This window comes from Sycon ciliatum, chromosome 6 (assembly GCF_964019385.1).
Source record: "Sycon ciliatum chromosome 6, ocSycCili1.1, whole genome shotgun sequence".
Classification (NCBI taxonomy): domain Eukaryota; kingdom Metazoa; phylum Porifera; class Calcarea; order Leucosolenida; family Sycettidae; genus Sycon; species Sycon ciliatum.
This window is the reverse complement of record NC_088648.1, coordinates 6008327-6021507: the sequence shown is the minus strand read 5'-3', so window position 1 is coordinate 6021507 and position 13181 is coordinate 6008327. Positions and strand designations below refer to the sequence as shown.

General features: G+C 47.3%; 1 protein-coding gene across 1 annotated transcript in view; it reads left to right on the top strand.

Annotated features, from left to right (window-relative positions):
* LOC135819980 (mucin-3B-like) overlaps positions 1 to 13181 on the top strand; it is a 94329-nt gene that overhangs the window by 38341 nt on the left and 42807 nt on the right. Inside the window, exons 14-19 of the mRNA XM_065333280.1 lie at positions 7408 to 7623; positions 7962 to 8288; positions 9414 to 9629; positions 9968 to 10294; positions 11490 to 11705; positions 12044 to 12370. Coding sequence (XP_065189352.1) covers positions 7408 to 7623; positions 7962 to 8288; positions 9414 to 9629; positions 9968 to 10294; positions 11490 to 11705; positions 12044 to 12370 — 1629 coding nt within the window. The remainder of the gene's footprint in view (positions 1 to 7407; positions 7624 to 7961; positions 8289 to 9413; positions 9630 to 9967; positions 10295 to 11489; positions 11706 to 12043; positions 12371 to 13181) is intronic.

The following is a 13181-nucleotide window of genomic DNA, read 5'->3' as shown; positions in this document are numbered from 1 at the left end:
TGTTTTGTAGTCAACAAGTCCATCACAATGTCATGCATGAGGAGTACTGTAGGAGTTTGGCTTTCGGCTTGTACAATTCGTTTTCGCAAAGCTTCCCTTTCTTTACTTATCTTTGATATTTATGACCCACCCAAGTTGGGTGGTGTGCTGCTTTGCTGCTTCGAATTGTAGTTAGACCGCTTTGTCAAATATCGTACTGGTCTCGTCATCGTCCAGTAACGATCGACATTCTTTGTTCCGTTGGGACTGTAGCTTTTGCTCGTTTTCGTTGCGCTTGCCTTCCCCTCTTTGGTCTTTTCATAACCTTGAACCTTCCAAGTTGGAAGGCTGTCGGTTAGCGCTACGGAGATGTGTTGAAGTTAGGTGTCAGGACGTCGAATGTCTCAGTACTCTGTCAGTTTTGTGCCTAGTTATTGCACTTTCTGACTGTATATAGTATCATGTTACAGTGATGGAGAGTTACTCTTAACTCGTATCCATATGTCCTTTTCTCTTTTATAAATTTGAAGAACAATTGTTTTGTGATCATCACTCTTGATCAGTATATACGATATTTTCCTGTGCATTTGATATGGTTTGCTTCCTAAAGCCCATCACAATAAGCGATATATCGGTATAGCCGATAATAGTGTGTATAGTGATATTTTAGCTGTATTTTTTGTGATTTGATTTTGATTTTGGCGAGTTCGATCATTATAGCCGGTATATCGTTACACCCGGTCACTTTATAAACGATACTCACTGTATTCATAAAGCATATGTACAGTATGTGGCTGGGCAGAGGGTGTGTTTTAGCTCTATTCCTTTTCTCTGCTGCAATGCTCTAGTTCCCTTGTTTAACACATAAACTATATCCTTCCCTCGAAACGAAATCTTTTGGCGAGAATTTTCCGTATGACACAGTCCCCTGCCTTTCACCCATCAGGAACCATTTTCAAATAGATCCTTATTTATGTGAGCATGTTGTGTGTGAAAACCTCTTACCTGTATGTAGATTCTTCCCATTTGGCTGGTCAGTGTGCCATGAGGCTATGTTGGATGGGTGAACTCTTCGGTTTAGAATGCCCTCAGGTGCATTTTTAAGTCATTGTTTTTCTTGTTCTGTGCAAACCCTCGGAGTTGTCTGAAGAAACTTCCAAGCATGGCCAGCAATCGAGGACATCTGAGCGTTGTAATTTTTGTACTCCTCCGAGGTGTGATTTTTGGCGTGCTGGGCCAAGCACAAGGAAGCCATCTGCAAAAAAACGGCAGAAAATGGTTGTTGTTTGATCCTTTGGTGTAATCTTTGTTTCTAGTCGAAGCTAGTTGCTGTTTGGAGCAGAAACGCTGAAATTGACTATTTTCTGCATGTACTCATACATGTACTCATGTACTCAGGCATGCAGTCTCACTCGTATTTTAGCTCTTTTTCTGGAATGGATGCTGCTCTGCGCCCCTTGGTGAACATTTCCTGCGCTCGTGGTGCAGCTGAAAAGGACCACTGGTATGTCTAGTTCCTGGTTTGAAAGTGGAGAGTCGACTTTTGTGCCTTGAAAAAGGAGTAGAGAGCGATAAAGGTACGTCTGTGGCGTATTTTTGAGTGCTCCTCGTACATTTTTGATCGTGATAGAAATTCTCAGACCAAAGTCAGACCGAAGATGGCCGTACAGTTTTCTTGTGGATTTTTTAGTTCTTTCATCTCGTATCTATGTCAGTATCGTGATGGTGAAGTGGAGAGGGTGATTTTCTTCCTCTAGGCTTCGTTCGGCCGACTTTGCTTCGTCCTTGTTGAAAAGTGATCCTGAAAAAAAGGTCGATTCGCAAAATTATGTTGATTTTGAATGTACGTGATGACATGCGATTGCTGGCTATGGATGCAGCTTGTACTCTTTGAATTTTTGTAATGGACACCATCCCCCCCCCCCCTCCTCCGCCGCCCCCAAGGTTGAAATTATTTTGCGATATTGTGCTGTGTTTGTGTGTGTCTGTGTGTATGTGTGTGTTTGTTTGTGTGTGTGTGCATGCGCCCACGTGTGTGTTTGTGTGGTTGCGCGCGCATGTGTTTGCTGAGAGCCTTCTGTTCCCATATTTCCATTCATCTGTGTCTTCTGCCGAGTTTCCCATACCTGGGTTACTTGGACTTCATTCGCTTCCTTGTCATTGGACATGTTCAGTCCGTCGGTTTGCGAATTCAAATAAACACAACCAACCAACCAACCATGTTTCTTTTTTACTCTCTTTCTCACTCCTGTGTGCAGCCAACACCATACGTGCCCCCACCCCTAACACACCTCAGTCGCATGCACACCCACATACACACGCACACAGCAACAACAAACAGCCTCTGCGGGGACAGCAGCAACAGCAAGAAATTAGTGCAGTCTGCAATCTGAGCACACCGCCAGCGGTGTGCTACGGAAATATCCAAACGACTCAACAAAATAACCATTCACTAGGGCGGGCGGGCATGGGCACTACACTTGCAAAGCAAGAAGAAAAAGAATGCCGCAGCCGGAGCGCATGCTCCTAATATCTCGCATTTGCGAGCAGCAAATGTTACGTCATGCAAAAGAAAGACAAAAAAGAATTACATTTCTCGTTTCTTTCCTACGTCAGCCAACGAGAAATGAGGCATTTCTTTTTTACACCTTTCTCACTCCTGTGTGCAGCCACACCATACGTGCCCCCACCCCTAACACACCTCAGTCACATGCACACCCACATACACACGCACACAGCAACAACAAACAGCCTCTGCGGGGACAGCAGCAACAGCAAGAGCAGCAAAGCATAGCTAATGGATGGCCAGTGCCCTTGACACTGAGAGCATTGCTGAGAGTGACTCCTTGAAGTACATCCGCATGGATGTTTCGCTTCTCCAGCCGCCCTGACGTTGGATCAGTCTATCCGGGACTCCTGCTGCCGCGGCCACCGATGCTCCCCCAGAACGCAGGCTATGCAGCCAAAATGCGCTTGGGTTGAAGTTCGCTTGGCACAGCGCGTCCTGGATCAGCTCTCGGGCACGGCTGTAAGACATCTGGTCCCGGACAACTTGACTAGCGTTTCCTCGCCGAATACGGCCGAACAACTTCTGGTGGCCTTCGTAGCCACCTCTAGACAGCAGTCGCTCTGTCAGAGCCACTGAGCATACTGCTCCATGCCATCTTGACAGCAGCACCCAGTTTCCTTGGCGCAGTTGATCATTTTTTCTCACTTCGAGAAATAGTGCCATGTAATCTTCCTTGATTTCGATCTCGTCGACGTATATGTTTGACAAGTCGTTCCACCGCAAGAGCCCTGCGAAACCAACCTTCATCAGAGTCGCTGTCTGCAAGTTCTGCAGTGATTCATTGCGCAAGAGCCTGGTAGCAACTTGGTTTAGCATCTGCTTCGTCATCGGCCTCTTCCGGTTCTTCGGCGCCGCCAGCAGTCGTTTGGCGGCCTGGACTAGGTTCCGAACCTGTGCGTTGTCTGTGGGGTCCGGTAGGCCTCGCACCTTGTGCGACCAGGCCAACGCGCAAATAGCGGATGTTATTGGTGACGCTGTCCGTGCCTCCTGGAGCAGCTTCACGACATACAAACATATGTGCCAAGACTCGGCTGGTACGCTCGGGATCTCTTGACTGATAGCCCACTCTTGCCAGCGCTGAAATGTCGACAAATACTTGGTCACTGTTCCCGGTGCCCTACTCGCCAACATGACTTCTGGAATCTTCCTGGATAGGTTCACGAGCTCCTGGGTTGGTTCCACTTGAACCGCCCTCAGCTCTAGGCATGAACACAAGATCATAACGTGAGGCGCCTGTCAACAGAGTCATCAGCATTAGCGTCGGCTTCAGCATCTGCAGCAGCTATCAGCATCACTTGAAGAGCATTATACAACGGCATCAGCAGCAGCGTCTGCCAGCCCTGTGGGCTACAACATCGTCATCGGCATCACCAGCAGCAGCATCCGTCCGCCCTGCGGATTATGACATTGTCAGCAGCATCTGCCTCCTGCCCTGCAGGCAATGGTGTTCCCTGAACACCAACATAGGACAATGCCTCGTGCACCGTGCACTCACATGTGCTCGCGCCACAAAACCACAGCAATCGTGTCAGTACGCAAATCAGCAACAGTTATTCTTCATGCACACTCTTAAAGCCAGCATTTCTGAATAATATTGCTTGCCCCCCAGCAAGTTGTAAGGGCAGGTACCTTCCAGAAATGTGTTTTCATCATGGGGTAGCACCAAAACTCCTTTTACAAATGGTTTCCAGCTTTGCCTCCCATGTAATTTTGGCCACCAATCCGCTGACACCCACTTAGGCACAACCAGTGTGCCATGGCCGTAGCACATTTTTAACATACTCAAAACCCTGGGTATTAGGTGGAACGGAGGTGTAAGCCACACCGTTTCCATTGACCAATCAACCGTAAAGGCATCGATCGCATAACATCCCGGATTCCACCACCTTGAACAGAAACGCTTTAACTGTTTCGTCCTCAGACTCGCAAAGCAATCTAGCGTATGGGGACCCCACAAACGCTCGATTTGTTCAAAAACAGCCGGGTTTAGCCGCCAATCATCTGTGTCGACTATTTTCGAATAGTAGTCTGCCAGTTCATTTTGTTCTCTGGGAACCCATTCGGCAATCAGGCGGATTCCGTGTTTCATGCACACCTGGAGGATTCGCATGGCCTCCCTTTGCAAATGCTCCCTTCTGCTGCCCACCTGGATAATGTGCACAGCTGCCTGGTTATCGCTTCTGTGAATGCAGATACCTCCTTCTAGTTTGTGTGCTAATGATTCAAGCACCAACGCGATTCCTCTCAATTCTCTCCACGTGGAGCTTCTTCGGTCATTCAAAATCTCATTGGACCACTCTCCTCTGGCTACCTCGATTGCACTGCCGTCTACTAAAAATCCGCCCCAGCCAGAGTCGCTCGCATCGGACCAGGTCAGGACCGTTGCCTTTGGGCAGTTTTTCCAAAATGGTTGGCCGTGCCAGTCTTCAAAAACCGTGCTCCAAAATTCCAAGTCGCACCTTGCCGCATCCGGCCATTTCACTGGGGCGTACCAAGAACTCCTAGACAATATCATGCTGTAGAATGCCCTGGTACGCAGACGGCAAATTGGCCCGAGCGCAAGCGACATAGACAACAGGAAGCCGGCTAGCCTCGCCACTTCCCTCGCGGGTGGCGCTGCTAGACCGCTCAGCCGTGCTAGGCACTCTTTAAGCCTCGCCACTCTGCGCTCTGTCGCAAAAATTCGACCCTCTTTGAGGTCAATGCGCATGCCTAGCATTTCGACCGTTTGTGATGGCTCCCACTGGGATTTTTGTTCATTGGGCACAAACCCAGCTCTCAAGAGGTCAGCTTTCATCTGTTTTGCCACCACCTTTGCCCCTTCGACAGTAGAGTGCCCACCAGACCCGTCGTCCATGTAGAGCTGACATCTTATGCCCAACTCCCTCCAACGCCGCAGTAAAACATGTGTCACTTTTGTGAAAACATAAGGAGCCGTGGAGAGGCCAAACGGTAACACGCAAAATACATAGGTTGTGATAGTTCCCTCCGCATTAAACCACTTAAACCCCAAGTACTTTTGATGCTCCTGTGCAATTTCAATGTGGTGGTACCCGCTTTTCAGGTCAAAAGTAATCACGTAGTCGCCCTTTTCGTAGACTCTTGCGATTGTTTTCAGGTCTTCCATTTTGAATTTAAATTTCGCCAGATAAGTATTGACGTACCTCGAATCCAAAATGAGTCTTAACTTTTTTCCATTATTTACCACGCCTAAAGGGCTGCAAATCACTGCCTCCTCACTCTTGACCTAATTTATGCACCCTCTTTCCATCAAGTCTCTAATTGAATCTGTGACAAAATCAAATTGGCACTGAGCGCTACTGTGATTTTTTACAGTTTTCGGCCTTGGTAGCTGCACGAACGGGAGTAGATACCCTTCACAAATGATCCTTAGCACAAATTCGGATGCCCCCATAGTTTCCCAAAATGGCTTGCACCTAGCTTAACTGCCCACCACCACCCCTTGCCCCTCTTGTTCCCCTTGATCGTCAGATTCACACAAGCCCGCCACGCACCCCTCGTCAACAACACTCAGCACCGAATACACTTCATCATCTATTGCATCAGGGGGGAGTCTGTCCGCACAGCCCTCAGAGCTATTTCTGAGCGGCTGGCTTCTGGCAGAAATTGATGAAGTGGCCTGGCTCGCCGCAACGGAAGCAGACTTTGGGGCCAGGCTGGATGGGGTTTCTCCCCGGTTGCGTCCTTGGTGCCTCGCTGGGCCCAGAAGGTGACTGCTGTTGTGGTGGTTGCTCAGCCCCTCGTGCGGCTGCTTTAGGGGTGACCACCCCGCCCCTGCCAAACCTGGATGGGATGCCCCCCGAAAGGGCCGCTGCATGGCCACGGACTGCACGGCCGCATTCAGTCTCTTGCTCTTTTCGGCAGAGGTCACAATGCTGAGGATTCCCCCTTCCTCCACAAATTTGTTCGCCACCTCTACCCCATGGGTATCGGCGACGGCGAGCCACTCTTGCCTGTCCTCTAGAATGTCCTCACCTTTCTTTAGGTTCTTCGTTGCGCTCCTCAGCCGGTCGGATTTTAGTGCCCTCCGCACTTTCTCCAGGCGCTCCTGGAGCCGGGCGTTGACTGCGTGCTGGTGTTCATACGCCACGTTCCTCCATTTACTGGGGCCCGTTGACGTAGCACTCGAGCGATGGCGATGACGGCGAGCCTTCCTGCCGGAACTTTTTGATTTTTTGAATTTTTTGGACCTGGATCTCCGGCCCCTGGGGCTGGGTGAAAGCGATGCACTGCTGGCACTCGACGATGATCTAGATGATGACGACGACGACGATGACGGAGAACGCCTCCGTCTGCGACCTCTGCCGCGTGGGGATTCCGGGGCCCTGGCCCTTTCGAGCTCGATTTGGGCCTCGAGCAGCCTGATGCGAGTTGCCTGCTCCTCCAGGCGTGCCGCCGCCGCATCGTTCTGCTGCGCGTCAGCCTGCAGTCGTGCGGGTTCAGCGCTTGCAGCACGACGGGTCCTTTTTCGGGGAGGCATGTTCCTAAAAGGATCCTGAAAGTACGTTGAAAACACGGGATGAGAAATACACTACACTTGCAAAGCAAGAAGAAAAAGAATGCCACAGCCGGAGCGCATGCTCCTAATATCTCGCATTTGCGAGCAGCAAATGTTACGTCATGCAAAAGAAAGACAAAAAAGAACTACATTTCTCGTTTCCTTCCTACGTCAGCCAACGAGAAATGAGGCATTTGTGTGTGTGTGTGTGTGTGTGTGTGTGTGTGTGTGTGTGTGTGCATGTGTGTGTGTGTGTGTGTGTGTGTGTGTGTGTGCATGTGTTTGTGTGTGTGTGTGGGTGTGGGTGTGTGTGTTTGTGTTGAACATCTGATTTGTTTAGTTCCATTGTGTGAACTACCAACCATCCACCATGGTCAATCACGTGCAACAGGTTTGATTGGACAGAGCTCTAGAGATGGTCAGACACAGACCACCACCTCATCAGACTATGAAGTAGTGTGTGCTGATGGTTTGACCGTGTCTACTTCAAAACATAGTAAATGCGAAAAGGTGTCTGCTGGAATAAACAGTTTTAGAAATATTCCAGATTGTCATGGTGAGTTGCTTTAATCAGTGTGTTTGTCTGATGGACATTCACTTCTCTTTCTTTCATGGAAACTACATGCATGTTCTTCCCCATTGTTGAGATTGTGTCTTTTACTGAACTGTTCACCACTGCTCATGCCGGTGACATCCTGCAGGTTGTCTTCATGTAGAACTGCGCATCGTTGTTCATGCCGATAATATTCTGCAAGTGAATTTGGATTGTTCAACGTGCGGCTTATCGTCGGTAAAATACGGTACTGAGGAGACTACAAGAGGTCTGATGTTTGCATTTCTGATAGTGTTGCTGTTGTTGTTGTCATCATCATCGTTGTTTCTGTTGTTCTCCAGCTGGTCCTGTTTTGTCATCTCCTATTGGAAGCAGTGGACTGGTTGTGAGTGAGGATGATGGCACAAAGTCAGCAGTTCTGTCCGTGTGCATCAACTCTACCATCAAGCCAGCACCGTCGTCCGCCAATGCGGTAGTTTGGAGGACAGAGGCCAGTGGAGGTATAGGCAGTGGGAAGGTGATCACCTCACTGAATGATAGCAATGGGTGTTTCTGGTCTAATCTGACAGTGGATATCAGTGTAGTTTCTGAAGCAGTGGGTGATTACACTATCGTTGTCACAACATCTGTTGGAAGTTCTACAAAGATAATTCCCCTACAAATCACCGGTAGGTACATAGTATTGTAGTTTCATGGAGAAGTAATATCAGCACTTTCTGATCTTGTAAAGTTGTACCTGTGTTGGTGCGGTTACTGCACATTGTACAAGACCCATCTCAGGAATAATTGTTTCCCTAAGATACCGCCCCCCCCCCCCCTCTCCCCCCATCTGCACAAATACTCCAGAGAATGTCTGTAAACTGTACACCTGATTCTCCACTGGAGTGAGAAGTGTTGGTCATACATCTATATTTCATGTCCAGTACTTTGTTTCTGGCAGTGATGTTTTGTTTGGTGATATTCATAAAGCATATGTGCAGTATGTGGCTGGGCAGAGTGTTTTTTTAGCTCCATTCCTTTTCTCTGTTGCAATGCTCTAGTTCCCTTGTTTAACACATAAACTATACCCTTCCCTCGAAAAGAAATCTTTTGGCGAGAATTTTCCGTATGACACAGTCCCCCTGCCTTCCACCCATCAGGAACCATTTTCAAATAGATCCATATTTATGTGAACATGTTGTGTGTGAAAACCTCTTACCTGTATGCAGATTCTTCCCATTTGGCTGGTCAGTGTGCCATGAGCCTATGTTAGATGGGTAAACTCTTCGGTTTAGAATGCCCTTAGGTGCATTTTTAAGTCATTGTTTTTCTTGTTCTGTGCAAACCCTCGGAGTTGTCTGAAGAATCTTCCAAGGATGCAGCTTGTACTCTTTGAATTTTTGTAATGGACACCACCCCCCCCCCCCTCCTCCGCCGCCCCCAAGGTTGAAATTATTTTGCGATATTGTGCTGTGTGTGTGTGTGTGTGTGTTTGTTTGTGTGTGTGTATGCGCCCACGTGTGTGTTTGTGTGGTTGCGCGCGCATGTGTTTACTGAGAGCCTTCTGTTCCCATATTTCCATTCATCTGTGTCTTCTGCCGAGTTTCCCATACCTGGGTTACTTGGACTTCATTCGCTTCCTTGTCATTAACATGTTCAGTCCGTCGGTTTGCGAATTCAAATAAACACAACCAAACCAACCAACTATGTTTGTGTGTGTGTGTGTGTGTGTGTGTGTGTGTGTGTGCGTGTGTGTGTGTGTGTGTGTTTGTGTGTGGGTGTATTTGTTTGTGTTGAACATCTGATTTGTTTAGTTCCATTGTGTGAACTACCAACCATCCACCATGGTCAATCACGTGCAACAGGTTTGATTGGACAGAGCTCTAGAGATGGTCAGACACAGACCACCACCTCATCAGACTATGAAGTAGTGTGTGCTGATGGTTTGACCGTGTCTACTTCAAAACATAGTAAATGCGAAAAGGTGTCTGCTGGAATAAACAGTTTTAGAAATATTCCAGATTGTCATGGTGAGTTGCTTTAATCAGTGTGTTTGTCTGATGGACATTCACTTCTCTTTCTTTCATGGAAACTACATGCATGTTCTTCCCCATTGTTGAGATTGTGTCTTTTACTGAACTGTCCACCACTGCTCATGCCGGTGACATCCTGCAGGTTGTCTTCATGTAGAACTGCGCATCGTTGTTCATGCCGATAATATTCTGCAAGTGAATTTGGATTGTTCAACGTGCGGCTTATCGTCGGTAAAATACGGTACTGAGGAGACTACAAGAGGTCTGATGTCTGCATTTCTGATAGTGTTGCTGTTGTTGTTGTCATCATCATCGCTGTTTCTGTCGTTCTCCAGCTGGTCCTGTTTCGTCATCTCCTATTGGAAGCAGTGGACTGGTTGTGAGTGAGGATGATGGCACAAAGTCAGCAGTTCTGTCCGTGTGCATCAACTCTACCATCAAGCCAGCACCGTCGTCCGCCAATGCGGTAGTTTGGAGGACAGAGGCCAGTGGAGGTATAGGCAGTGGGAAGGTGATCACCTCACTGAATGATAGCAATGGGTGTTTCTGGTCTAATCTGACAGTGGATATCAGTGTAGTTTCTGAAGCAGTGGGTGATTACACTATCGTTGTCACAACATCTGTTGGAAGTTCTACAAAGATAATTCCCCTACAAATCACCGGTAGGTACATAGTATTGTAGTTTCATGGAGAAGTAATATCAGCACTTTCTGATCTTGTAAAGTTGTACCTGTGTTGGTGCGGTTACTGCACATTGTACAAGACCCATCTCAGGAATAATTGTTTCCCTAAGATACCGCCCCCCCCCCCTCTCCCCCCATCTGCACAAATACTCCAGAGAATGTCTGTAAACTGTACACCTGATTCTCCACTGGAGTGAGAAGTGTTGGTCATACATCTATATTTCATGTCCAGTACTTTGTTTCTGGCAGTGATGTTTTGTTTGGTGATATTCATAAAGCATATGTGCAGTATGTGGCTGGGCAGAGTGTTTTTTTAGCTCTATTCCTTTTCTCTGTTGCAATGCTCTAGTTCCCTTGTTTAACACATAAACTATACCCTTCCCTCGAAAAGAAATCTTTTGGCGAGAATTTTCCGTATGACACAGTCCCCCTGCCTTCCAACCATCAGGAACCATTATCAAATAGATCCATATTTATGTGAGCATGTTGTGTGTGAAAACCTCTTACCTGTATGTAGATTCTTCCCATTTGGCTGGTCAGTGTGCCATGAGCCTATGTTGGATGGGTGAATTCTTCGGTTTAGAATGCCCTTAGGTGCATTTTTAAGTCATTGTTTTTCTTGTTCTGTGCAAACCCTCGGAGTTGTCTGAAGAAACTTCCAAGGACGCAGCTTGTACTCTTTGAATTTTTGTAATGGACACCACCCCCCCCCCCTCCTCCTCCGCCCCCAAGGTTGAAATTATTTTGCGATATTGTGCTGTGTGTGTGTGTGTGTGTTTGTTTGTGTGTGTGTATGCGCCCACGTGTGTGTTTGTGTGGTTGCGCGCGCATGTGTTTGCTGAGAGCCTTCTGTTCCCATATTTCCATTCATCTGTGTCTTCTGCCGAGTTTCCCATACCTGGGTTACTTGGACTTCATTCGCTTCCTTGTCATTGGACATGTTCAGTCCGTCGGTTTGCGAATTCAAATAAACACAACCAATCCAACCAACCATGTTTGTGCGTGTTTGTGTGTGTGTGTGCGTGTGTGTGTGTGTGTGTGTGTGTGCGTGTGTGTGTGTGTGTGTGTGTGTGTTTGTGTGTTTGTGTGTGTGTGTGTGTGTGTGTGTGTGTGTGTGTGTGTGTGTGTGGGGGTGTGGGTGTGTGTGTTTGTGTTGAACATCTGATTTGTTTAGTTCCATTGTGTGAACTACCAACCATCCACCATGGTCAATCACGTGCAACAGGTTTGATTGGACAGAGCTCTAGAGATGGTCAGACACAGACCACCACCTCATCAGACTATGAAGTAGTGTGTGCTGATGGTTTGACCGTGTCTACTTCAAAACATAGTAAATGCGAAAAGGTGTCTGCTGGAATAAACAGTTTTAGAAATATTCCAGATTGTCATGGTGAGTTGCTTTAATCAGTGTGTTTGTCTGATGGACATTCACTTCTCTTTCTTTCATGGAAACTACATGCATGTTCTTCCCCATTGTTGAGATTGTGTCTTTTACTGAACTGTCCACCACTGCTCATGCCGGTGACATCCTGCAGGTTGTCTTCATGTAGAACTGCGCATCGTTGTTCATGCCGATAATATTCTGCAAGTGAATTTGGATTGTTCAACGTGCGGCTTATCGTCGGTAAAATACGGTACTGAGGAGACTACAAGAGGTCTGATGTCTGCATTTCTGATAGTGTTGCTGTTGTTGTTGTCATCATCATCGTTGTTTCTGTTGTTCTCCAGCTGGTCCTGTTTTGTCATCTCCTATTGGAAGCAGTGGACTGGTTGTGAGTGAGGATGATGGAACAAAGTCAGCAGTTCTGTCCGTGTGCATCAACTCTACCATCAAGCCAGCACCGTCGTCCGCCAATGCGGTAGTTTGGAGGACAGAGGCCAGTGGAGGTATAGGCAGTGGGAAGGTGATCACCTCACTGAATGATAGCAATGGGTGTTTCTGGTCTAATCTGACAGTGGATATCAGTGTAGTTTCTGAAGCAGTGGGTGATTACACTATCGTTGTCACAACATCTGTTGGAAGTTCTACAAAGATAATTCCCCTACAAATCACCGGTAGGTACATAGTATTGTAGTTTCATGGAGAAGTAATATCAGCACTTTCTGATCTTGTAAAGTTGTACCTGTGTTGGTGCGGTTACTGCACATTGTACAAGACCCATCTCAGGAATAATTGTTTCCCTAAGATACCGCCCCCCCCCCCCCTCTCTCTCCCCATCTGCACAAATACTCCAGAGAATGTCTGTAAACTGTACACCTGATTCTCCACTGGAGTGAGAAGTGTTGGTCATACATCTATATTTCATGTCCAGTACTCTGTTTCTGGCAGTGTTGTTTTGTTTGGTGATATTCATAAAGCATATGTGCAGTATGTGGCTGGGCAGAGTGTTTTTTTAGCTCTATTCCTTTTCTCTGTTGCAATGCTCTAGTTCCCTTGTTTAACACATAAACTATACCCTTCCCTCGAAAAGAAATCTTTTGGCGAGAATTTTCCGTATGACACAGTCCCCCTGCCTTCCAACCATCAGGAACCATTATCAAATAGATCCATATTTATGTGAGCATGTTGTGTGTGAAAACCTCTTACCTGTATGTAGATTCTTCCCATTTGGCTGGTCAGTGTGCCATGAGCCTATGTTGGATGGGTGAATTCTTCGGTTTAGAATGCCCTTAGGTGCATTTTTAAGTCATTGTTTTTCTTGTTCTGTGCAAACCCTCGGAGTTGTCTGAAGAAACTTCCAAGGATGCAGCTTGTACTCTTTGAATTTTTGTACTGGACACCACCCCCCCCCCCCCCTCCTCCGCCGCCCCCAAGGTTGAAATTATTTTGCGATATTGTGCTGTGTGTGTGTGTGTGTGTGTGTGT